This window comes from Astyanax mexicanus, chromosome 19 (assembly GCF_023375975.1).
Source record: "Astyanax mexicanus isolate ESR-SI-001 chromosome 19, AstMex3_surface, whole genome shotgun sequence".
In the NCBI taxonomy this organism is placed as follows: Eukaryota; Metazoa; Chordata; class Actinopteri; order Characiformes; family Acestrorhamphidae; genus Astyanax; species Astyanax mexicanus.
The window spans coordinates 4,374,661-4,402,278 of NC_064426.1; the positions used below are offsets into that span (position 1 = coordinate 4,374,661).

The 27,618-nt window shown below is 39.1% G+C and overlaps 1 protein-coding gene across 1 annotated transcript; it reads right to left on the reverse strand.

Annotated features, from left to right (window-relative positions):
* rab40c (RAB40c, member RAS oncogene family) lies at positions 1 to 26,087 on the reverse strand. The gene is made up of 6 exons (XM_007245579.4): positions 24,379 to 26,087; positions 12,846 to 12,906; positions 7,901 to 7,961; positions 6,138 to 6,215; positions 3,753 to 3,975; positions 1 to 1,471 (listed from the first exon to the last, which is right to left on the reverse strand). The coding sequence occupies exons 1-6, from the start codon at positions 24,530 to 24,532 to the stop codon at positions 1,200 to 1,202; spliced, it is 849 nt and encodes a 282-aa protein (XP_007245641.1). The 5' UTR covers positions 24,533 to 26,087; the 3' UTR covers positions 1 to 1,199.
* Positions 26,088 to 27,618: the final 1,531 nt, after the last annotated feature.

Below are 27,618 nucleotides of genomic sequence, written 5' to 3' on the forward strand. Positions count from 1 at the left end.
AAAAAAAAAAAGAAAGGAAGAAGAAAAACAGCAAGAAACACATTTGCTTTTGCCAGAACTGTCCCCTGAGGAGGTGCTGAAGGTGATCCGCAGAGAAAAGATTAGGAAAAAAAAAAAAAACGAAGAGTCCCGACCCAACGATTAGTATCTTTATCATCAAACTCCAGCCTGTTTTTTTCGAGAGATTTCCAGAAAGTAGAAAGTCCGTTATCACTTCTGCTATCACTTATCTGCCGAGACGCAACTGCTGCCGTTACACTTTTAAAAGTCCTGGTTAAAAAACAAAAAATAAAAATAATAATAATAATAAAATAAAATGCATTCACACCATCATCGGTTTCATCATAATCATCATTCATAGTGTAACCGTGTAACCCACCACCTTTGCAGCGCCGTCCAATCCAATTCAGAGACCACCGACGTAGCAGTAGCAGTGTAGCAAATGTATTTAATACATATATTTATTAGTTCATACATTTGTACGACAACACTGTCTGTCATCATATGCACTGTCTGCGGCCGCCATCATCGCTCCTTGTACTGTTGTTTGTTCTAAAGCATGCACAATGCCGTGTGTGAGATGTGGTGAAGCTTAAAAGCAGTTCAGAAGCTCTCCAAGGCGATTCCAGACGATTGCTGATTGTTGATTATTGATTACTGATTACCTATTGTTGATGTTGATCATATTGAAGGCAGCGTGAGGGGTTAAAAACCAAAGCCATGCTGTTTAAGAAAGCAGAGCTTATCCAGCTGATGGGAACACAGGAAGAGGAGGGAGGGAACTTCAGCGGTGTCGGACGGGCTTGGAAAACCTGGTGTTTCTCCATCTTCTATCTACTTCATCTATCCGCTCCATGGCTCATCTGCTCCAATGAGAGAGAGAGAGACACTGTGGCCAGCAGAGGGCGCTATTGCAGCAGAAGTGAAATAACTCAAAAGGCAAGTCCGACGCTGAGGAGATGCCTTCACAGACGGAGTTGTGTGGAATAGTAATCAGATGTCGGTGTAAATGTTGTTTTAAGTTGTGAGTGTAGTAAAATGACTGCAGCAGATCAGATTTGTAAAGGAGGATCACAGACGCCTCCAGCCACTTTCAGCCCACAGTTCATATATATACGTACAAGTCCGTAAGTCCATCAGTCCGTGCTCCTGAGTGTAGGGGAGAGTCGAGGGGGACGCCCCCCTCTCCCAGGCCCAGGCTAGGAGATCTTGCAGTTGTTCCTGGTGCAGTTCTGTGGAGGGCTCTGTGGCGGCCGGATGGATTTGGAGCGCTTCAGGCTGTTGCCTTTGCTGCCGGTGGCGTTGGCTAGCGAGTAGGAGCGGCCGTGCATCATCACGGCGTTCATGCCGTTGGCCATGGAGAAGGACTTCAGGTGGCTCTTGATGGCCACGGGGAGGGGCAGCTTATCGATGAGGTGAACCGGCGTGCAGGAGACGATCGCGCGGCAGCACAGGTCCTGCAGGCTGAACACTGCAAAGCATAAAACAGGAGAAGAACATGAGCTTCAGACAAGGCAAGTTTACAGTATATCCTATACTATATATGCACTAGTGCATCTAAAAAAATAGAATATCAATGAAATGTTACTTCAAACCCCAAAAATCTGAGAATTTCAGAAAATTTAATTTTATACATTTAGTCAGTTTGGGCAGTGTGCCAAATCCTTCTGGAAAATGAAATCTGCATCTCCATTAAAGTTCTTCACAGCAGAAGGAAGCATGAAGTACTGTTAGGTTTCCCAGGAAAACTTTGCACTGCATTGACTTTAGACTTGATATAACGCAGTAGACCAAGACCAGCAGATGACATTGGTAGAAGGGATTGGTAGTCTGTACTACTGGTAGTGTGAATAAAACGGTTTAGATTTTATCGACATACAGTAAGAGACCACTTCAGTTTCTGAATCAGTTTCTCTGATTTTGCTATTTGTAGGTATATGTTTGGGTAAAATGCATTCTGTTGTTTATTCTCTAAATACAGACATCATATCTCCCTAATTCCAAATAAAAAAAAATATTGTCATTTAGAGCATTTATTTGCAAATAGATGCAGAGCTTTCAGACCTCAAATAATCAGAAATCAATATTTGGTGGAATAATCCTTGTTTTTAATCACAGTTTTTTTCATGCATCTTGGCACCATGTTCTCCTCCACCAGTCTTACACACTGCTTTTGGATAACTTTATGCTGCTTTACTCCTGGTGCAAAAAATCAAGCAGTTCAGTTTGGTGGTTTGATGGTTTGTGATCATCCATCTTCCTCTTGATTATATTACAGAGGTTTTCAATTTGGTAAAATCAAAGAAACTCATAATTTTTAAGTGCTCTCTTACTTTTTCCAGAGCTGTTTATCGCCCTCTATGTGAGTCGGTGGAGTAAAGGGAAAAGAAGAAAGTGAGAATGACAGAACTGGGAAAAATGAGAGAAACAGTAAGATAGTCAGAAAGAAAAAGCGAATAAGGAAAAGAAGAGCAGAGACAGATGAGGGCATGTTACTGAATCGTTCTGCCTCTAATTACACACAGCTCTGGTTTGGATGGCAGAGTGTGTGGTTTCCTCTGGGGCAGTTACGCTGAGGAGCGCACTTCTTCAGTTCTGTGATCTAAAAAGAGCTGCAGAGACTCCAGCGTTCACACAGGGCAAACTCTGAACCCTGAATCCTTTACATACAGACACTTCCATTCATCTACTGCAGGTTCTGTATCTACTTCAATACGCTAGAGATAAAGGTCTAGACCAAGTATAGACAATAAAACTAAAACAACAAATCTCTTAGAAAACGTTTTATAATTACTTATGTTCTTTTTTTGTTTATGGTATGTTTTACTTGTTAATGGCACTCGTTCTAGTAAAGTTTTAAAGCCAAGACATATTCTATATTGTGAAAAAAAAAATAATAATATATATATATATATATATATATATATATATATATTGATATATATATTGATATAACTATCAATAAGTTATATTTCTGCCCACTAATAGGAAAACCCTATAAATCAAAATTAGAACAGCGTTGGAATTAATATCTTAACAGCATCAATAATAACTTACTAGATTTAGATCTAGATAACTGCAACTGGAGTCAATTAACAGTTTGATAGCGTCAGCAAGAGACGTTAACATCTTGATATCACCAAGAGTCAGTTAACATCTTGATTACATCAGCTAAAGAGGTTAACATCATGGTTATGCCTTCTAAAGTCACTGAAAATCTAGATAACTGGAACTGGAGTCAATTAACAATTAACATCAACTAGAGCCAGTTAATATCTTGATACTGCCAACTAGAATGATAACTCTGGGCTCTGGTTTGAATGGCAGAGTCACTAAAGTCAGTTAAAATCTAGATAACATCAGATAGAGTTAGTTAATATCTACCCATTATCAGCAACTATGGTAATCAGCATCTACCCAACATCACGTTATCTAGAGTAATTCAGATCTAGCCAATCACAGCTAGAGTGGTTAGCATTTATGTAAGTCAGTAAACATCAGGTAGACACTGGTCATGCCTTTTGAAGTATCGGGCAGTAGAACAGGTTATATGAAAGCTGTGACGGTCTGTTTTTAGCTGAATCAGCTGTGCTGGTTGTGGTCAGTGGTTTGTGGCTTATGGAAACATACTGAGTGCGCGCGCACACACACACACACACACAGATTACAGTTAGTCATCCAAACAGCCTGCAGGCTGTACAGTTGATCGCACTACACACACAACACACATAACACACAGCAGACTGATTCACCTCGGTTGGGCCTCCAGAACTTCTCCATGCCGTGTCTCATCAGAACGATGCGCGACAGCTCGGTGAACGACTCGATGACGTTGAAGTTGCAGAGCGGACTCACTTCAAAGAAGGTCATGCCGTTCTTCTCAGCGTACGCTCTCGCCTGCTCAGTGGGAACCTGACGCTTAAACGCCAAGTGCAGACGATTCCCCACCAGAATCCGCGGCACTCCGGGAGCGTGCTGCACACACACAGCACAGACATATCATTAATATTTCTATATAAAAAACACAGAAAGAAACAAAGAAGAAATATAGATAAAAAAGGCAAAAAAAAAACTAAGTTTAAATAAAAAAAAAGATATATATAAAAAAGATAAAAAGACAAATATAAAAGAAAGAAGACCAGAATGGGAAAAAAAAAGATTCAATTAAAGAAATAAACAAAGATGCAAAGAAGAAACAAACCTAAGAAATAAGAATAATAAAAAAGAAACAAAAAAATGATAAAAAGACAAAAGGAAAACCAACATAAAGGACAGAATATAAAAAATAAAGATAAAAATAGAATGAAATGAATAAAAGAAGAAAGATGACAAGAAAGAGTAACAGCAAAAGAAGCTTTAAGCAATACAAACAGACAGACAGACAGACAGACAGGGTTCTGCAGCTGCACAGCTGGACTGCGTTTTACTTATTCAGCACTTCTGTGTCTTACTGGTGATCTAACATCTACTGGGAAAAGAGCAATAACCAGCCTCTCACTCTCTCACTGCTCCTCTTCTCACTCTCGCAGTGTGTGTGTGTGTGTGTGTGTGTGTGTGTGTGTGTGTGTGTGTGAATGGCTACAGTCCAGTAGCAGAATGTCGGGGAGGTGGAGCAGGAAAAAGAAATCTTCATCCAGAAGCAGAGGCCAAAAATACCAGCCCAAATCTCTCCCCACGGAAAATACCCCAATACACACACACACACACCAGCATATACAGGGGACATAGAAAACTGCATTTCCATATGTGTACAGCTTTGTGTGTGTGTGTGTGTGTGTGTGTAAAGTAAAACGCATCCGCTCTGGCCATGTTCCACAGTGTGAGCAGCAGCAGCAGCAGCAGGAAGGGGGTGGGTGGTGGTGGGCTTCCATTCTGCTCATCAGCAGCTCAGCCTCGCTGCTGGCTTTAAAGCTCATATCTACACCATGTGGACAAAAGTATTGGGACACCTGATCACTCACTGTTTCTGCTGTAATTAATGATTTTAAAAAGAGTTTATTCTGCTTTTCTTTTGAGTTACTGCCTCTACTGTCTAGAAAATACGTTTCACTAAATTCTGGAGCACTGCTGTGAGCATCTGATTGTATTCAGTAACAAGAGATGAACGTTTGTGAGGTAAAATCCTTTCAAAACTATAAGATGAAGCTCCATCATTCCAGTATACTCCAACCTATGCTTGACATTAGACATCGGGTCAACAGGTTCATGTTTATCTGCTCAAGATGATCCTATTCTTTAGGCAGTATTTCTCAACTTGGACAAGAAAAGCAGTATGTGTGCATGCTTCTCTTTTATGTGGGGGTCCTCTGTGATTTTATTCCCATCTGTATCGACCAAATGTGTTTTTCTCAGACGTCCTCTGAGAAAATTACAGGCTGAATTATCTACTGTTTTTCGCTGAAGTCTTTTCTGTGGTAATTTTAGTCCCATCCGGACACACATCTCTGAGTTTAGTCACCTCACCTTTAATAAAATCGCTATTTGTCCACTGCCGCGCACTGTAATTACACTTCAGACACGTTTCCACGGAGATCCACGTAAAAACACAACAGCGAGTGGAAATGGAGGAGCTACTGATCATGAGGTCATGTGACTGAGAAAGCCTAAAAACGTACTGGTCCTCCTGTTTTTTCAATTGCAGTCCGGATGCAGGAGTTTTATCACTCTGTAGAAGTGAGAAATATTTTTCACAGACGTCCCCCTGAGAAACTAATCCCATCCGGACAGGGCTGATGTCAGTAAAGGGTGCAACTTAAGCCTGATCCGTAGGGGACTAACTTTCAGCGAAAAATAGTAGATAATTCAGCCTGTAATTTTCTTAGAGGAAATCTGAGAAAAACACATATAGATGGTCAATCAGGACAGAAATTATATCAAAGAGGACCACCCATAAAAGAGAAAATTTACTCCAAGACCCCCTGAGAAACTAATCCTATCCGGATAGGGCTTTAAAGTAGATGAATCAAGAATTCATTAGACAGGGTGACCATATAAAATGTAAAACGATTGTCCTTAAGATGAGCCTTAACCCCAACTTGAACTTCTGTAAGAATATTATGGTCCTGAAAATGTACAAAACAAGACACCGTTGCAGGACAGCTGTGGAGCTGCTCTAATCCCCAGCATCAGCCTCTTACCTCATCAATTTCTCTAATCCAGCGGTCAATCCCGTCGAATGACCAGCGATTTGTGATGTCATAGACCAGCAGGATCCCCTGTGCAGAACAAACAAATAACAGCCATTGTTTCCCCACATCCTGCTCCCGCAAAAAAGCCATAAACTATACAAGCAGGACAGAGACCGCCGCCGCTCTCAACTACAGGAAACCAGAGACGAGACTTTCCATCCAGAGAGCTTCAGCTGATCACACTGTCCAGCTGAGCAGCACTGCTTTCTGCAGCAGAGCATCAGAGGCAAATCCATAAAAAGCCATTCGTCATTTCATTTTTATTTTCATACTGGCATTTCATGTTTGTGTTCAAGTAAAAACCTAAATTAAAAAAATAAATAAAACTCAAACTTTACTTTGGCTTTTGCTTTGTGTTTCTTCCTTACTGCATGAAGGAAAAAAAAAAGGTATATGCATCTTCATTTCATTTCAGCTTTTCCAGTCACATTGCCCACGATAAAGAGAACAACTAGGGGTGAAGTGATTACTCGAGTAATTTGATCAAAGAAATGATCGATTAATTTTCTTTGCCTCGAGGAATCATTTAATTAATTAATACGTAAATAACAACAACAAAAAAAAACATTTTTAATACTTTAGTTGTCATAGTTATTCCACAGTATTTCAAGTGTTTCTGAAAACATCCCCTGTTCACCGACTTCGTGGGAAAAGAATGCAGCTGGCTTATCCAATCCATGTGTATGCCTCTATTATTGTTTTTTTTTCACTATATTTAATACTTAGAATACAAGAAATGTAAGTATTAAAAATTTAAATAATTCAGTTGAAATAAATTAATTGATTAAATGATTAATTATTAAATTATTGCTTGCAGTGTTTGTCTATTTTGTGTTTTATTTATTTCTATTTGTGTTAGCAATGTGGAAAAGTATGTTGTAAATTGAAAAATTAAACCAATTGGTCATTTATTATTAAGTGAAATCTCTTGTTTTATCTTGTGTATTTTTGAATTGCTTTTTAGGCAAGCAAATAAGTTTTATCCGATTAGTAGATTAATCGAATCGTTTTTTCAGTAGAGTACTCGATTACTAAAATAATTGATAGCTGCAGCCCTAATAACAACATATTCTATCATATCACACAGCATCTCTTTTACTGAATATGGTCCCGCTGTGCTGTTAACTTGCGGCTACTGAGGCTGGTAACTCTGATGAACTTATCCTGTACAACAGAAGAAACTCTTGCTCTTCCCTTCCTCCATTCAACATTTTTGATGGTCTTTAAAAGTATCCTCAAGTGCAGTTACTGCAAAGTTCTTTATTTATTATCTTTAATTATTTTGTTTATTTACTTAGTTGTGGTATAAGTTGGTGATTATCCTGGTGTTACTAGGTGGTTGCTGTGGTACTGATGGGTAGGTGCTCTGGGATTACTAGGTGGTTGCATTATATGCTCAATTCTATTAAAACTGGCCAAAATAACTTATTTTTCTTTTTACTATAATAAGTAGAGTGACCATAAAAAGAAGTGACCATTTTGGGAATAGTTAGCCTTGTTAAGACTGGTGACAGCACACTACACTAAAGTGTAAAGTACACACGAGTGAACTCTGTCGTGAGAAACTCTTAATGGTTATGAAGGCGGTTGTGTAATGTTGATGAATAAACAAAGGACAGCAGGGTGTGGCAGTGCACTGATCACAGTCGCTTCACTGTGGGTCACTGTGGGACATATGAGACAGAAACCAGCTCTGTGCTGATCATCCTCACCTGTGCCCCTCTGGAGTAGGAACGGAAGATGGTGCAGAAGCGGCCCTGTCCCGAAGTGTCCCTGTAAATCACACAAACACAAACACACACACACAGAGAGAAACAAGTTAGAACAGAGATCAGAACCTGGCTCAGAACTTTCTCTCATCAAACATGCCTGCTGCTGCTGCTAAACAGCTGCTTTTATAGACCAACGTCAGAACGTTCCGGATGCAGTACAGATCTGTAGGCTAACTCAAAAACAACGTGACTCAGCTGTGACATCATCGCCTGGAAAAACTGGTTTAATCACCTTTACAGCTCCAATCAGACTGGAGAACACAGTTGAACACAGTTAAATACTGTACGTGTAGCTGTAGAGTCACAGAGACCCCAAGCCATGCCTGCATTTCTTTACCAATCAGAGAGATGATCAGAGACAGCAGGTAGAGATTACCTGCAGTAGATATGGGGAAACGCCACATACCTTTTTTTTGCATACTATAAGGCGTACTTAAAATCCTTTATTTGTCCCAAAAATCATCAATGCACCATTTAACCCAATGTATGAATTTTACAGGTCAAGTATTACCAAGCAGTAAAGCCACTCCACTAAAGTACAGCGTTTTACAGGAGTATCAGTTTAGTTCTCCAGCACCGGTGCTGGAGTATTAGCAGCATTAGCTGCTAAAAGCGTTTTCCCCGTGGCAAAGAGGTGAGTATTATTGTCATGAAGCGCCTGCTGCTAACCCTGGCTAGCACTGCTCAAACAGCATTAGCATTACCCGCTAACTTTGCTCGCTATTTCACCGCTCAAAGGTGAGTATTATCGGCCTAAAAGTACCTGCTGCTAACCCCGGCTAGCACTGCTGGAGAAGCATTAGCATTACCCACTAACCGTGCTCCCTATTTCACCGTTCAAAGGGGCGTATTATCAGTCTGTAGCCTGCTCCTAACCCTGGCTAGCACAGTTAGCTGCTAATGCTAATGCTCCAGTCTCAGTGCTGGAGAAGTTAAGGAATCTAAGCTTACTGTAAATAAAAGAAAGTGCTTTACTCACCCAAAAAACAGTTTTCAGTTTGGAGTCACATTGCTCAGTTAGTTATTTTTCTCTTAAAAATTGCAAAAGCAAAGAACCGCAGTGTTGGGGATATGAATGAAGTACACTAAGATTAAAAAGTGTACAGAACAGAAGCTGCAGACCTCGGACCCTGTCTGTGTCCCAAATGCACATTAATGTATTAAAATAGTGTGCCTCTATTAAAAGTCAATATAGTATACAAGTGTCTGGCTATTTCAACACAAACACATTTGTATAACTGATAAATTAGACATATATTAATCGATTAAAGCAAAAAAATAAATAAATAATCATGCATTGTGTTGCTTTACTTTGCCATCAGCAGCCAGAGTCTGAGAAAGCACTCCCAGGTGATCTTTGTCAGCACAGGCTTCTGCTGACTGATGTGTATCAGAGCTGGGGATCCGGCACTTTCCTCTGAGCGCATCAGTTGCTTAGTGATGCAGCATCAGTGGGAGCTGAAAAGATTGCTGATTTCACATGTATCGGTAGAAGCATGCACTAATCATTACTCTCAGAGTTTTCAAAGCATTTCAAGTGAAATAGGGAGTCCTACTGAGTGGACTTTTTAGCCAAAATTCTAAACTAGTTAACTGGGTAGCTACTGGCCTTTCATTTCCTTCAATATCCTATAAACTCATGCTGATGCTAACACTCCTGTCATTTGTCTTCATATTTAACAGCTCTAATAGCGTGGAGTGTAAAATGGTGCCTTCCTCTGCCCCAGAGACTGCGTGAACACTTTTACAGCTGAAGAACTCCTGCCTCCCTGCGGGTTCTGTGTTCCAGGCTTCCTGTGTAAATGGCATGAGGCAGCGTTCCTGAGCACTCACCATTAATTCTGACATCTAGAAGTAGCAGTTCCGGCTGTTATGCTCTTAAGCTAACTCTGTGTACGACCCTTTCATTTTACACCGCTAATAATGTGTACTGCATTATAGAGAGAGAGAGAGAGAGAGCGGTAGGCAGGCTGTCGGCTGTCTGATGGAACCAGGCAGCGGCTGATTGATAGAAGCTGGAATCTGCGTGTCCATTTACTGAGTATAATTGCAGCTGTTGTCTGATAAAAGCCTGAAAAGGCTGCTGTGAAGTATTTGACTCATCGCTGTGGGTAAACCGCTCATTTCTGTAGTCCTGCTTTTGCTTTTAGTAGCTCCTGAATTACCTTACATACTGAAAAACCAAAGAGAAGAACAGAAAGAAAGCCAGAACTCTAGACAACAGAGCTGCATCACCAAAAACACTCCACTTCTCTTTGCTTTCAGAAAGATAGGAGCATTAGCATTAGCAAAAATTAGCGAGGGCTGCATGATATTGGGAAAAAATAATTGCAAATGTTCTTTTTTCAAAGATATAGATCACGATATTAAACAATGCAGGGCACATGATGTCACCAGCCCCGCCTCCACTCCACTGTCTCGCTTCCCGATCGATCAAGAGCTGAGTCAGTGCCGAGCACAACTCAAACCCCGAGGAAAACAGCAAAACAACAGTAATCGACCCTTTAATTAGGTATTTAAATGGCTAAATATGAATGTTTTTCTGGGATTAAAAGCATGAATTGAAAAGCTGTAACTAGAAATATCTGCGCTGCAAAACTGTGCTGGACTGAGGTGCACAGCTTTCCACACGTGCCCAACCATGTGGATAGAGGCCATGCATGCGATTACCTTGTGTTTCCTCCTGCCCCCCCCTCCCCGCTCACGCTTCTCAGGCAGAAGCATCCTGTCACTTATTCAGACACAGAGACAGCGCTGTGTATTTACTTCTTATGTAAAGAATAAAATAAGAAAAACATTGCAACATGACGTGTTTGATTTAATTGCCTTAGATGACATCGCACTTCCTGTGATGACTATGCTTAAACCATATATTGTGCAGCCCTAGTGTTAACCTTCATAGTTGATGTAGTTTAAAGTTTAGGTCATGGGGCTGGACGATATGACTAAAACTGATATGCATTCTGATATGTTTAAGGAAAATGGCGATGTATGATACGATATATAAAACATTATACTTTAAGATTCAGCATTTTAACTAGGAATCGACAAAACATGCTAACAATATTCACTAAATAATTCATTACGGATTCAGAAACTGTATTAATAACTGAATCATAGAACGTAACATGTTCAATAGGTTACGTAGGACTTTTTTCAATATTCTGCATAGCTAGTCCAACCTCACACTAGCAACTAAAGCAAAGAATGGTTTTACAGACAAAGCCACACTTGAAATATGGTCAGCCTCTCGCTGTGTAAAATTAAGATCCAAATATTCCGCAGTGGAACGACGTGCCAGCCATGCTATGCTATCTGCTGGAGGGGAAAATAATGCGCTGTTTATATGCGGGGGAGTAAACACACTCAGATAAGATAGGAATTAAACAGGGCTGCCCCACAGCTGAGGACCACACAGTGGAAAGGTGATATGAATCACACATGCCTGGACTGGTCTACTGTTCTCCACCTAAAACCTCCACCAAACGGAGCATGAGGAACCTATTCGCATGATTTCATCACTCACTGACTGCTGAGTGAATGCACCAGGTTTTAATCATTATCAGCATTATCTGTATTTCTATGTAAAGGCCTGATGAAAGTTACGGTTCAGAGATTGATCAAGGCACGCCCAGAAGGTGTAAATGTTCCAAAAACAATGGCAATCTATTTTATTATTATTATATAAACTGAACAACTTGGGTGTGACAGTGCTTCATGGAGAATGCGCATCCTATTGATCCTATTCTAATGCAAACTGCACTATTTGAGCCACCAAGGACCAGTCTGCTTGCTTGCATGTTCATACAATGAAAGGGGTGGGATTTACATATTAGGCAGCAAGTGAACAGTCAGTTCCTGATGATGTTGTGTTAAATCTGAGACACATTGACTAAGTTTGTGATGTTCAGACAAAAAAAAAAAGTGTTTTGAATAGGCCTTGTCTTGAGGGTTGTCTTAAGCTTTGAGGACAACCAAAGAACCAGCCACAGGTTCAATGCCCAAGGGCCATTGATGGTCATGGAGGTCCCACTTCCATGCTTCATGAATTACAGGATCTTAAATGATCTGTCCACCACAAGACACCTTGTGAGGTCTTGTTAAGTCCATGCCTCAACAGGTCAGAACATTGAAGACACTAATTCATGACCCCTAAAGTGACTCAAATCTGATTCTTTGCTCAATGTGGCTCAGATCTGATTTATTTTCATGGCCGTGTGAACATGCCAATTTGAGTCAATTCCATATGTGGTCCTAAACCGGATTCGTATCGTATCCATGGACATGCGACATGAATGTGAATGGTCAAATCATGTGGAATTCATATATCATTTTTGCTTTTACGCATGCACCACATGCTTTTCTCTAATACCCACACGTCTCTTGGTGCAGCTGTGCAACTATAGCTGCAAAAACAGCAAAAGCAAGCCACCTGGCTTTAGGAGTCTTGCCCAGTGACTCTTATTGGTGTAGCGCAGCATTCGGTCACCCAGGACGGCAAATGAACTGCCATTCAACAATGTAGACAAGTCGATTTTTGGCAGAACCCCAGTTCTTTCTTCTTCTGGATTGTTTAAAGACTGATTCAACTTCCAGTAATTGGTCTGAGAGTCAGACCAATGGCGTAATAGATCTGGATTGAGACAACCTCTTTTTGTTAGATCAAACTCTGGTGTTTTGCTCCAGACAGTGGTTCGCAGCCCATTTCATGCTTGCTACTTTAGTTAGGACCCAAACTGAAGCTGAAGCTGAAAAAAGTGTGAAAAAGCTCCTTTAATGTAGTTGTTTTCTCAATATTAAAGTGCAATTACTGTATTCAGACCTGCTTACGATGAGTCCAGTTTAACCACACTAAAAAGTTGTCATATTTAAGCAGTATACTCACCATAATTCTAACTTTACTCTCCTTCCATCCAGCAGGATAGTGGTGGTCTTGTAGTCGATTCCTAAAAAAGAAAGAGAAGAAACACAGAGAGAGAAATAAATAAGTGATAAATAAAATAAAGAACTAAAACGATACAATAAGAAGAAGCTTGCTTTCTGGATTTCAGCAGATCAGAACAGGCAGGCTGTTTTCCAGCTGACACACTTCAACTTAAACATGAAAGTTTAAGTGCTACTCTGTCCAGGGACTCTAATGGCCTCCTCCCTACCCCCCATTTCTGAAGCACTTAGGCTAATTTTATTAGTTTAAAGGCTTCCTGTCATGAGCAGCCTCTTAAATTGAGAAAAATCAGCAGTTCTGAGATCTCTGAGGGTGAGTCTGCATGTTCCTTACGGACCAGACAACAGGACAACCCTGGTGACAGCAGAGAGGAGGTTACCAGCTGGTACTGAATGATTTAATTACGGATGCGCCGATCTGATATTGGGATTAGATATCAGCCCAGACACTACACAAATTAGCTGGATAGGGTATCAGATAGTTAGACCAATCTATGAGACTGATCTGAGTTCAGTGAAGCCAATGCCTGCACGAAGGCCAGCCACACCCTATATACTCTAGCTCTATGTTTATGTCTATGTCTTTAGGTCTAGGTGTAACACACATATTGTAGCAAAGACTCCCGCTGTCTTTTAATCTCTCGCTCACTCTTGCACTCTATACCCTGAGAAATTATAATACAGTAAGTGTGTCAGAAGTGAACCACAAGTAAACCACACTATACTATTATTACTGTCTCCCTTCCAAAAATACAGGGAAATACCAGCATTTAAAAAAAAATCATGATTATAATACATTTTTAAGTGATTGCAACCACTAAAATAAATATAACTGAATCAAATGCTGATATATTTCTTAAAAAGAACTATTAAAATCTTAATTGCATGCAGCAATATGCTAAGAGAAAAGATTTAGAGCTTGTGCACAAGAAATTACTCCACACAGTGGTTATACTAAATGCACAAGGTAAAACTGTAGTGATAAATATTGGTTGTCAATTTTTGTGAAACTGACACCAATAAATCTAAAATCCAGAAAAAAGTCAGAAACTTCACAAACAAAAGGTATGTACAGCAAATAGTAAAATAAGAATTTTGTGATAAAGTAGTGCTCCATGGTATGACAAAAAATGTACATCATGGTATTTTTCAAGATTTTATAGGTTTCACTGTATTTTTATTTTATTTTATTTTATATTTTTTGTATGACTGGACTTTAATATAGGTTTGACTTACTCTACAGTTAGGAGTACATATATTTTAAAACATTAAGGCTTTAAATTAAGACTTTGATTAATATTGGGTTTACTTTGTCCCACAAAATTACACAAGATATGAAGAAACCAGACTTTATTATCAGAAAAACAGCGGGAGAATGTAAACAATAGATCTTTAAAAAGAGATACGCCAACAATTTGAACACAACTTCCTTTACAAAATATACTACATATTTTGAATAGTTCCATCCATTCATAGTTGAAGCCATTAGAGGAATTGCAGTATTAAATATCAACCACAAATACCTTCTTTCTCCAATTAACAAATATATTAAATTCAGTGTGCATTAATATCATCCTTCAAGCTACAGTAGCAATACATTTAAAAGGGCTATAGTTAGAGCTCACCTCTTATCCTTGAGTTTTAGGGAGTTTTATCACTTTCTAATTTCCCCTACGGTATACCATATGAACCAGTATACCGCTTAGAACTAAGTCAAAGTTTTTGGGTAATATTATTGTATCTGCTGAAGTGTAACATTCCTAATTACTAATCGCTTGACATGTTCAATCACTGATGTCTGGAAAAAAAATCTCGTGAAAAATCCTGAAGAATAACACAATATACAGTATATCACAAAATGACAAAATATCGCAATGTCAATTTTTTCCAATATTGTGCATCCCTAATCAGAGCTGAACTCGAACACCAAAAGAGGTTATCCAGACCCACACTGCTTCAAAAGCAGACTGGCCCATTACGCATTCAAACACCTAGGCTTTGTAGAGATAATTACAATCTGCATGTGTCTGATGTGTTTAAAGCTCTAGACGACATGAATAAGAATATATGCGGTCGGCTGCTGAACAGCTGCTCCGGACCCTTTTTAAACCTGCTTTGCATTTTAATGGCCACTCAACAGAAGACCATTGTGTACGTCCTTAAAAAAAAAGAGAACATGGCACTGTAATAAGTGAAATATCCTCATTTCTAACTGTCAGATTGTCATTTTGTTCTTGAATAAAAATCAGATCACCTTCAGAGCTGGCAGCCCATAATAATACGGGCATCTAGCAGGCCTCCAAAGCTGCCAGGCTTATTTGTTTACAAAGATGCAGCAGGAAACCTGCAGGTCCTGCAACCGCCACCGCCACCACTGCTGCTGCGTACCGGACCGGTCTTGGCCGACATCCACAGTGTTCACTTCCAAGAAGGTTTTATTTTAAGGTGCTTCGTAAAGCTTTGATGATCTATTGACAGAACATGATGGCTGAGAGCGAGCATGGGGGGGTGGTTTAGTACTGGTGATGGGGGTGGTGGGGGTTGGGACGAGAGAGGCACATTTGCTCCAACAGAAGCCTGGTGAGAGAGAGGGAGAGAGAGGGATAGAGAGATAGAGAGAGGCCTGCAGGCTCTGCCTATCCTCCATAATTTAAACATGAACAAGAGTGTCTAATGAGGAGGAAATGGTATCTCCGCCACTTGGACTCAATCTCTAAAGCCAGAGACAGAAGAGGACGAGGGGAGGAAGGGAGGGGCGTTTGGCAGTGGTTCACTCTGTTCATCACCACCCTCTTCCTAAAAAACAAAGGATAATTGGACTGATCTGTTTTTGAGGCCCAAAAATAGCAGTATTAATAAAAAAAATGTCTCGTCCAAACCTCAATCTGTCCCACTTAGGATACAATGTCCTGTCTAAAGATTAGCTATTAAACTACTCTCTACTCTTAAAAATCTACATTAAAACCTACACAAAAAAATAGTAGCGATGGGTGATAAGGCACAAAAATAATATCGCAATATTTCAGGATACCTTTGTGATAATATTCTCGGCAAAAGAGCAAAACACTAAAATATTTATTTAATTTCAAGAGTATACAACAGAAATAACAAAAGTGTTAGTTTTCAGACAGACAGTAGAAAAAAAAATGTTAACTTTCTACTTTGTCTATTTTGTAAACTACAGTAACATACCAATACCCTGATTTTGTATAAAATAATAAAATACAACCAAAAATGATGTAACAAACATAACATACTGTACAAACATCTTCTCAAAACTAAAGTGCAGACTATTTAGTGGCACACAAGCTGTAAACATGTAAAAGTATACAAAAAACAGCCTTAAAATATCACAGTAAATATCAAAACAAACACAAAACAAACTGCTTTTCAGACAGAACACCACTATCACCACAATATGTATTTTTTTATTGTTTCAGAATTTATGACAATAGTATTGTGTACAATATGATATGACACCCCTGACTTACAGCCCGACTGACCGAGTGCCTGACAGACCGACCAACCAACCGTCTTACAGACCGACCAACTGACCATATTACAGATCGACCAACTGACCGTCTGACAAACCGAACAACTGATAGACTAACGAACTGACTGCCTGACAGACTTACAGACAGACCAATCAACCAACACAGACCGACCAGATGACAGGCCGACTGACCAACAGACCAACCGACTGAAAGACCAATAGGACTGTCGCCTTACAGACTGACCTACTGACAGACCGTCCAATGTGACACCCCGGAGGCAGTAAGGGTTTTGGTCAAAGCTCAAAGTCCCACCAGTGGGTTTTACAGGTGCCACAAAAAATTTAAATAAATAGTTGTCTCTCTTCTACTTATAATTTTCAGACTGGCCGTGCTCTGTAAAAAAATTAAAATCATGCAGTTTTGGGTCTTTACCTCGGGTAAAGTGAGGGCAGTGTCACTTGCCATTCACAAAAGGGGCTTCCAATAAAAAATGTTGTAACCAGTGAGTCACCAGTGCCCAATAATTTCATGTACTATTTTGTGGAGACCCCTTCTAATGAATTCATTCACCTAATTTAAGTTGCACCCATTGCTGACACAGACAGTATCGGCCACCACTACTCGTTTTTTCTCAATGTGTATTTTAACCACTACACACTGTCTGAAGCAAACCTCCAGCATTCTAATTCTGTAGACTCAATTTCTAAACCTGTCACACAGACCTCCTGTGATCTAAAAAAAGTCAGAAAATCAAAAGGAAGGATTCAGCAGTCACAGAGTTCTGCAGAGCAGAGTGTGGCTGTAGTAAAGTGTGTGATCGCAGAGGTGCAGGAGGAAACACACAGTTAGGCCTCCGGCTTAGAAACCCTGACAATCTGGTTTAACTGACGCCTTCGCTGCAGGTGCACTCCAACACCCGCACACAATCAAACACCTCACAACAAACAGAACAAAAGGCCTACAGGACAACCTGTGCTAGTGCTGGTCTATAGGAATCTATATAGAATCTTGTCTGTTTTTTAGTTTACTCATCATTTGGACCCTGTGACTGTTTTAACCACTCTGTACATAATGCTCTAAAATACTACTAGGAATAAACTCTTATTTAACAAATAAATTTGCTGTAAAATCCTCATTTTAGATAAACATGTTTTTCATTGGGCAATGATATAAAACCAGTATACCAGGACAGGTTTTCCAGAGCAGTGTTGTCTTTTAAATTCTTTAAATATGGAATAAAATCAAAATTAAAATATATTATTATTTCTAGACTGTAATAGTGTGAAACTTTTAAGATGCCATGGTTAAAAAAGTGGCTGAACATAAAAAAGATTAAAAAAAACGAGAGATAGAGGGTGTGTTGTAAGTTATTTTGTTTTATGTAGTGCTGAAATTAAGCAGTAAAATGTACATTTTAAATCACCAAAAACAATGAAACTTTGTTCTCGTCCAATCCACTTCTATAAACACAACTAAATTACTACAGTTCCCACAATTCAACGCAGTTTACAAGTCCTGTTAAACAGTTTAAAGCTCAAGGTTGTAAATTATGTTCCATCACACCCCTGCTGTATACCATATATCTAAAAGTTTGTGGACACACTGCTTTTTTACTTGGAAAAATCTGAATAAAAGCTAAAGACATAAAGATCAACTCAAAACTGGAAAACACTGATGGGCACATACAGTACAAGTTAAGGCTACTGGGTCAAACACGTGTAAATTGGGATTTAAATGATATAACAGCTTATCTGAAGACTGTAATTAACAGATGATTCCTGATGCATGAAGCAAATTTCCTTTCACCGTTAAAATTTAATCAAACACACAACACACACACACAAACAGAAATACAAGCACCCACCAATGCATACACACAACCGGGTAACAATGAAAACCATTAGAAGAGATTTTTTAAAAAAGAGCCATTACTGCAGCCCCACGGTTCTGCTAAGTCATGCGTCATGATGCTGCATTCTGCTTTATTCTCTCTGGCAAGAAGAATCTGCTCCAGCCAAGCAAAAGATCTGCGTTCCCCCAGAGTTCTACACTCTTTAAATATTTACAGATGTGCTCTTTCAGTCAGACAGAAACACAGATCAATGGCTCGCAGAAGCCTGGGAGTAAACACGCAGCGATTCCACGCCTGGCCCTGATTTTAATGAAGGCTCAGGGATTTGAATCGCTCTCATCACTTCAGGACTCGCTTCTTTCCACAGTTCTGGAAAAAAACAGGCTTGGAGAAAACAAGCAGCTTTTAAACTCGAGCTGCTCTCAATGGACACGGTGTATAAAAAACATAGGATGACTACAACAATGAGGAGGAGCAGGAAGAGGAGCACGAAGACAAGCTGGAGAATATCCCTGTTATTCAATTATAACTATTACAATAGCCTGAATATTAGACATAAATTGATGCTTTGCAAGTCTTCTGAAATTATTTGAGATTTGATCTGCAACATCAAGACATTTTGAGCAGAACAGAAACTAACTAGTTGACTGTTGTTCATTTAAATAAAAACAATTTACATGTATATCTAACTGTTACAAGATTAACATCAATTTATGTTTTATTTATTTAGTATATTTAAATCTTTCTATACTCCAATTCCAAAATATTCCAAATTATTAAAAGTTTAATGCTCTTCAAAACATGTAATTACATAACACACAAATGAATTAAACTAATTTAATAAATATATATATAATAGTTCCTGACCATGTCATGTGTTTCTCAATAAATTTCTTAATGTCAACCTCACTAACACAAAAGGAACAGTAAAACAAAATTTATATTATCAAAAAAAATTATATATGAGAAAATTATAGTCTCATAATGTTAGCTTTTTCGCCCCATGTTTGCTAATTTAAATAATTATGGCAAAATATACTAAATATACACAGGCATTGTAGTTATCTTTTTATGAGCAGTTCAGTTTCTGTGAATAATCGATCATGCATTTCAATAATTGATAAATAATTAAACTTATAAAAAAATTCACCTGTTGCGGCCAGAACAAGTAAAATCCCTACAGGGCAGGGCAGGTTTCTACTGTTTACACTCTTCATTATTAAAGCTCAAATACCACTGACACAACAGAGTCAACAATTGAAAATATAACACGCCTCCAGCAACAATACAGCAACAAGTCAAGAGAGGTCAGTCAGTCACGTCACTGATTTTACACAGGTAAAGAAAGGGTGTTAAATGCACGACTTGTACGTAATGACATAATACATTATTTTTGGCAATCAATGTTTAAAATAATATAAAACCAATCTGGTTGCAGATAAATACATAAACTGTAAAATACAATGAAAAGGGATTAAAACTGAACTGGAGTAATGGATTAAGTTCCAAGTTCAATCCTTGCAGTGCGGTTGGCATTACACCTTTTTAATACTCATCTAAGAGCGTGAGTATTTATGACTGATTGAAACTCTACATTTCACATACACCACTAACTAACATTAAGGTTACACTGAAGCTCTTTCTGAAACCAGCCCCTCACACCAGACCACACATACTTCTACATACAAGCTTCACACCCAGAACACTCGAATCTTTTTTGCCCTATTTGTCAAACGCACAATCTTGAGGGACTGGCTATGACACAGCGTGGTGTTGCTCAACTACAGTTCAGTGCGCGGGTTTCACTGCTTACTTTCACTGATCAAAAAAGTGAAAATGATCTGAGCTCATGGAGAAAAACAGCCTCAAGTGTGACGAAAAAGTCTTTTGCTTTAAATAAAGGAATAAACTCGGTTCATCACCATGAATGTCTGCTTTACATCCAATGTAATAGTATGTAGCACCACAGAATCACATGACATCAAAGAGTTGTCTGGAAAAATTTAAACAGCAACATGACAATTGGGCAGAAGCATAGGAAATATTTCAAAATGTTAGTTTTAATCATTATAATAGACTTCTGCAATGGAATAAAAAAGCCCACCAGTTTTGTTCCTCAATGTCATCACATGACATTTGCTTGTGACATCACCACAAAGCCTCTTTAGACTGTTTTATGTGAGAAATAGTTACTGTGAAAGAGTCTTCATAGATCGTCCTACCAAGGACTGCAGCCTAGGGATTGGAACGCACCTACACAGATTGGATGGAATGAAGTCATGTGATAATACATGCTGTGGTATATTTTGATATTCGGCCAATACATGAATACAAACATTGAGGAACAGTATTAAAAGGGCCACTAAACACAGATTTGTGCTCCACACTTTGAAAAATGCTATAAAAAAAATAAGATGGGCACTGGGTGATGTATGGGTTTCCGGTTGAGAGTGTGCTGCCGATTGACTGCCCCGGCTCACCAGTGTGTGTTTGAGGGTTGGGTGTAAATGGTTGTGTGTAAAACATGATCCTAAAGTGACTAGAAAGGCACTAATTGATTGTGGTTCAATTTGTGTTTGGTTTAAACCCCGACCAATAAGTGCCAGTGTTGTACTGTGTCTTCAGAATGCACTGTTCAGATTGGATACACAGTACTCAGACTTTAACTTACAGTTTGATGTGAAAAAAAGCTATATATTGCTTTGCTTACAGTATTGCGATATGACTGTTACTTTTTATACTGATGGTTTCTTGCTAAATAAAAACAAGAATTGGTTTAAAATCTTTAAGATTTGATAATTCCTTTTCCATTACATCTACATTCCCCTCTATTTCAGCTCAGTTTGCCTACTTCTTGCATTACAATGGATTGTGTAGGCCTGCTTTAGTACTCTAATAAAATCATACTCCCTAATGTACAGGTCCAACTGGGAGAATGAAACCTGTACAACATTAAACTCATGTTACAGAACCCATTAGGCTTATATACTTTCTAAAAAGCCTGCTAAACACTGGTCTCCAAGTTGTAAAAGCCACAACAAAAGATAGCAGTGTAATCCAGCCAGCCAGACTGAACTTCAGCTTTGACTTCCATGTCAATGCCAGCATGAAGAACTGACTCACGGCATGAACGGGTAACCACATGTGTTTATGTTAGTGTCAAGGCCACATTACTTCTCCATGACTGATCTGCAGCCCCTTAAACAGGCCAGGCTTCAAGGCTGACCTTCTTCTGGACTGGAAAGTCAGAACAGTAAAGCGACTCAAGAACTGGAATTTAAAGAAACAGTCCAATGTTGTTGCTTTAAAAAAATAAAGTTGTTTTTTTTTCTGTAAAATATGTGGTACAGAAATATGAAACAGTCCATAATCACTTCCTGTAGGCTTCCACAGTCGTACGGAGCTATTAGATATTATGAAATATATAATAAAACTACAACGAAAATAAAAGGCACATTAAAAACGCATGCAACTGAACACGGCTGGGACTGTTTTACAACTCCTCTGTGGTATGAATGATGTGTTTCATAAATACACATAAATTCTTTCCATTTCCCCTCCTTTCAGGAGAAGGTACTGTGCCCAGAACGCTTGCTATCAAGCAAATGGGTAAACACAGATTGATGATGAAATATTTCAAATAAGTTTTAATGCATACAAGTATAAAATTTTAAAGTGCACACTATAGCAATTAAAGTAAAACACTGCATAACTGTTGTATAAATCCATAAAACTCTGCACATTTCAAGGGTTCTCCACTAATGGCAATGAATGGTTCAATATAGAACCATTAGGAACGCACAAAGATATTGTAATCGGATGATAATTTCTCTTTTAAGAAAAAAATCTATATAATCGGAATTGGCTGATTTGGCCAATGTTTTAAACTGATACTCGCTATTTACTGTATGCTGGGAAATAAAAAAAAACAAGTAGCAGCCACTGCATGTGCTACTTTAATAGCTTTATAATGTATTTTTATTAGTTTCAATACCAACCAATAATTAGTTTCAACCAATATCAAGAGAGTTGGTTGGAAACTAAAATGTAAAAACATAAATGTTATTTTTTTCTAAAATTATACTGGGGTGTCTGGTCTCTCTGTAGTTTATAAATGTGTATATTGGTATTGGTATTGGCGGACGTATACATGTGCAATATCAAATATCGGTCCAGAATTCCCACATCATGCCTCACTAAGATCCATGATATCTAAATGAAGGCAACTGTCAAAGACACCTTTGTTGAGGACAGTCTATGACCCTTTTTTGGAAATGTTTGACACACTGTTTATCGCTTCCGTTCCATACATTTCGCAGCAGTGGCACACTGCTAAGATTGCACTGAATATTCAGCAGCCAAAATGATTTGGCCCAAAATGGCAACAATAAACAATAGAACAATATTGTGCTTTGTTGGCATGTCTGCTGCTGCAAATGCTTAAGCCAAGTCAGCTCATCTAATATTACCATCCTAGCCCTGTACAGCTTGTATATTTCATCTGTAAATCAGGTTGTAAAGAGATAGTACCTTAACTTTGCCAATATAAATATTATACATCCATACAATAACTATGAACTAAGGTCAGTTCGGGTCCAATCTGCCCAGGAGAGTGCTCAAATATCCAACCAGAATAGTGCCAGAAGCTTGTTGACCAGGGTGGGGGAAGTTGAGCGTGGGTTAAAAAAATTCCTGAGGAAACACTGCTGTTAAAAGGGCTTCCCTTTAAACAGACCTTCTCTAAAAGTAGAACACCCCTCTTAATGGGTGTGTGTTGGCCTCCTAAGCTGTGTGTTAGGACTGCATGATTAATTACAGTTTTATCATCAGTGCTGATAACTTCAAACACGAGAACTACTCTTAAAAACAATGTTGGCTGGTGGTCCGATACTCCTAAATAGCCATGAGTTTTTTTGCAAAAAAAACATACTATACTTTATATACTGTTACTTTCATACTAAACATACTAAGACCCAAACTGTCACTTAGCTGAGATGAAATTGGTCAGGAATGAGAACACTACTGTCACTAACCCTAACCCTAACCCTAACCCTGACATTACCATGGACTGAGAGGCTTGTTGTCTAAGAAATGTGTCCATGCTCCACAGTCCATAACAGACCATTGGTCAGATGTCAGAATGATTGAGTAATGGTAGTTTAGCCACAATGACCAGAGGCATATCTGAAACCTCAAGAACACTGTATCAACTGTTAAGCATGATGGTGGAAGGATCACACTCCAAGGCTGCTTTGCTGTCAGTGGATGGAGAAATGAAGGAGGAGGACTACTTTAGTTAGACCATTGAAAATAGGACTCTGAAAATAGAAAACTGCGCTGTGTCAATGAGCCCCAAACGAAGGTTGGTGATAAAATGCATAAGGCAACATCCTTCTCAAAGGCTTGACCTTAATCTTATCGCAAGGATGTGGATTTCCCTAAAAAGTTGGGTCTATGCTAGAAAAAAGTAATTTAATTTAATTTAGCCAAAATCAAATATCCAACCAGACTTATGTGAGAAGCTTGTTGACAACTATCAACAGTGCCTGGTCAAGGGGCACATTGCTAAAAGGCATTTCACCAATTGTTAGATACTGTCCACTTACAATGTTGAACCTATGCTGATGTAAGGTATGATGGACGCTTACTCTTCCCCAGAATAAGAACCCAGAATAAGAACTGTTACAATATTTACTGCATCAATTTATCATAAAACATATGGACGTAAACTCCACAAAATCATCTGTCCCTTTGCTGCACTCAGTATTGGCCATTGTTTTTAGCACTAATGTGAATTATCTAATATGTTGACTTAAAATAAAAAAAAGTGTTATTTTATTTATACTTTGTTTATGTTGAATATTTTAATAAATATATACAGTTTAATTTCAGTGTCTTAATTCTTAAATTACTTTTTTAAAAGAATGTATTTGGATTATAATCCAAATTATACCCTTCCTATGTGGTTGACATGGTGTAGTTCACTGGTTGCTGTTACATAATAAATTAACCAGGAGCATAATATGGTTCTAAGGTAACAAAAATATAGTCTATTGCAATTCTTTCTGAGACACTATATTTTCCTAAGAAAGTGTGTGTGAGGTGTTTAAGAGTGTAAATGAACTTACCACTACTATAGGCGTATGGAGACTCTGCGGATCCATCCTGCAGGCTGTCCAGGATTTCTCCTTTCCCCACATCACTGTCTCCCACCAGCAGGAATTTTAGGAGATAGTCGTAGCTCTTCACCGGACTGCCCTGAGTACCCATTGTCGTTCGCATCAGAGCAACTGGTCAACTGGTAGCAGTTCAGTGTTTTAATAAGCGTCCCTGTAAAGCCAAAGCTGGCTACAGTGTGGAAAAAGTGACCGAATATTCGGCTTGGTGATCCGATTAAATCGACTGTCCAGCAAGGAACAAACAGCACTGATTAAAAAAAACGTGGCAAATGGTTATCCAGCTATTTTGGTGCAGATATGAACTATAAACTAGTCGAATAATCAAAATGTTAAGTTATCTAGTTGACTAATAATCGGGATACAAGTTTATGTACGCTAGCTAGTTAGCAGTGCTGAGCTCTACCTATGGCTGCAACGATTATTCAACTAACAATCTAATTGACAGAAGCTATAAAAATCTAAACATTTCACAGTCAGCTAGTTAGTTAGTTAATTAGTTACCTAAGTAAGTTAACTATCATCTGGGCGTTTAATATTCACATTTAACTGTTTCTGTCGTTTAGAAGTAATGATGAAACCTAGGAACATAAGCTGTATCAACTGAAAGCAGAGATAAGAATAACTAATCGGGGAAAATAATCGGCAGATTGGTTGAATAGCCAAATAATCATTAGTTGCAGCCCTATGAGTCAGAATACACAGGTTACTTAGTAAGTTAGCTAAATTAGCTTTTCTTCAGGGAGCCTGCGAACATAGTTAGACACTAAGTTTTAATCGATTATTAATTACCTAAATTAATCGAATAAAGTACTTAAATCTAGTAAAAATAAATGCCAACAATTGCCTTGTTTGTGTTAAACTAGCCAAGCTGCTTGCTAAACAGGTTTGTCATACTACATCATTGTTAGATAGCTAGCTAGACAACAAAAACCCCACACTTAAAACAAAGGAGGCTTAGAACATAAACAAATTACTTTTAGAAAAGTGTAAAATATCCTGTAACGTTACTCATTACGTATCTTCAGAAAGCCAAAAAGAAACAAATAAAGCTAAAAGAAAAAGTGTTCCAACCTTTCCCACGGAACCAGAACAGCAGCAGCTTCCCTGGTTCGTGTATTTAGTTAGCTAAGCTATGCTAAGCTAATAGCTTAGCCTAGCCAGGTAGCTAGCTAACCTAGCTTTCTAGCTAAGTGAAGTAGCTAAGCTAGCTAACTGTCAGGTATTCTGAAATCTTCTGGGATCTCCGTCTTTTTGTTTCCGAGCAGTAAAAAAACAGCACACTTCTGTATTAGTCCGGGTTAACAGTTTAGCGCGGGCTAAAACCAGCTAACTAAGCTAGCTACCTTAGCTTGCTAGCCTAGCCGGACCCAGGCCCTTCGCCCAGGCAACAAAGATCCAGAGCCTGGCAGCTCAGCTCCCCCAGAAGCATGTCCGCGGGGTCCTGCGCGGTTCTCCGGTCCGCTGCTGGCTGTATAAAAGTCTTCAGGGTAAAGCCAATTAATCTTCCGCTGTTTAAGGTCCGCCCGAGATTAATCAGCGCTCCTCAGTCCGCAGCTCTGCCCCCATACTCCGCTCCTGACTCGGATACCCTGCTGCTGATTCTCCGCTACTACTGCTACTAGTACTGCTGATACTGCTGCTGCTGCCGCTGTTGCTGCACTGTCACTGAGCGGCCAGCCGAGCCAGCCCACCAAAACAAACCCCACCTACATACACACACGTTCACACTCATACGTTCACACTCATACGTACACACACACACACACACACACACACTTCTGTGCTGCAACTATCCAACTATCAGAGTCTATCTATCTATCTATCTATCTGTCTGTCTGTCTGTCTGTCTGTCTGTCATGTCATGTCATGTCATGTCAAGTCAATACTTGTTGGACAACAATATGTAATTTAATCATCAGGGACTGATTTGGGAGTGACTTAGGAAGGCCCATATCTGCGCATCAGTGTCTGTCTGTCTGTCTGTGTGCCTATCTATCTATCTACCTGTCTGTCCGTCCGTCCGTCCGTTCATCCATCCATCCATCCATCCATCCATCCACACTTTCATGTTAATAGTCATGGGATAACAATATGTCATTTGATCATCAGGGAGTGGCTTGGGAACGCCCACATCTGTATAAGTTGTAAGGTGATATCTTGTGAGTGAGGCTAAACATAGGCCAATGTATGTTTATCTATCTATTAACCTGTATTTGACAGTCCATCTGTCTTTCCATTGATCCATCTAGCTGTCTGTCTTGATTTATCTGTCTCTGTCTATATATAAAATCATCTACCATGAGATGTAGGTACAGAAACTACCCAGATCTGTAGTATAGCTGTTATTACAGTTATACTACTGTTATAATCATATAGTCAGTTATTCTATTGTTGTTCTATTTGGGGTAAAAACACACAAACCCACCATCTTTATTTTTGGCTGTTACCGAATGCTGATGATGTGACAGCTGTGGGGGGTTAAGAGGCCAGCGAGAGGCTGGTGGTCCCGGTACTTTCAAAGAGACATTAAAGGATAATCCCCCTCCCCCAGAATAGATTAAAATGCAAATTGGTGTATATAGTCTTTGTGCCCACACGTCTAGATTACAGCAACATGAGGACCTCAGGGGACACGGGGGGACATCTGGACCCTCCGCTGTAATTCTGCTTCAGCTATTAAAACACGACACACACACACACATAACAAACAGTTCAATCAGGGAAGGCATAATTGTGTATAATCTTTTAATTGTAGCGTATTACTCATCTCCCAGTCTCAATTATCTGATAGGCTGGTCCGTGTATGATTAAACATTATGGCTGGAGATGTATAATTGTAGCTGACCTGTATACTATGAGCCATTAGCTAAACCCACATGGACAGATGCGCCGTGAATCCACTATAATCTATTTAACAGCATTAATGCAGGAATCAGCCACCACTACTGAACTCTGAACATTGAAATCTGTGTGTGTGTGTGTGTGTGTGTGTGTGAGTGTGTGTGTCTGTGTGCGCTGATGGCGTGTGTTCACCCTTTTCATCCAGCCTGAAGGTGAATCAGAATCAGCTGCTGTTTTCTCTGTGATTGAGCAACTATACAGAAGTGTCCATGTTTATCTGAAGGATGGCGAGTTTTTTTAGTCTAAATTGACATCAGAGATAGACAAAGTAAATAGTTTTAGAGTAAA

Bases quoted from the DNA above. Each gene is read 5' to 3' on its own strand.
- rab40c (XM_007245579.4), bottom strand. From the start codon at position 24,532: ATGCGAACGACAATGGGTACTCAGGGCAGTCCGGTGAAGAGCTACGAC. The intron at 12,907-24,378 runs GTAAGTTCATTT...TTTCTTTTTTAG, and splicing joins TCCATACGCCTATAGTAGTG to GAATCGACTACAAGACCACC. The intron at 6,216-7,900 runs GTGAGGATGATC...TGTTCTGCACAG, and splicing joins CCTACTCCAGAGGGGCACAG to GGGATCCTGCTGGTCTATGA.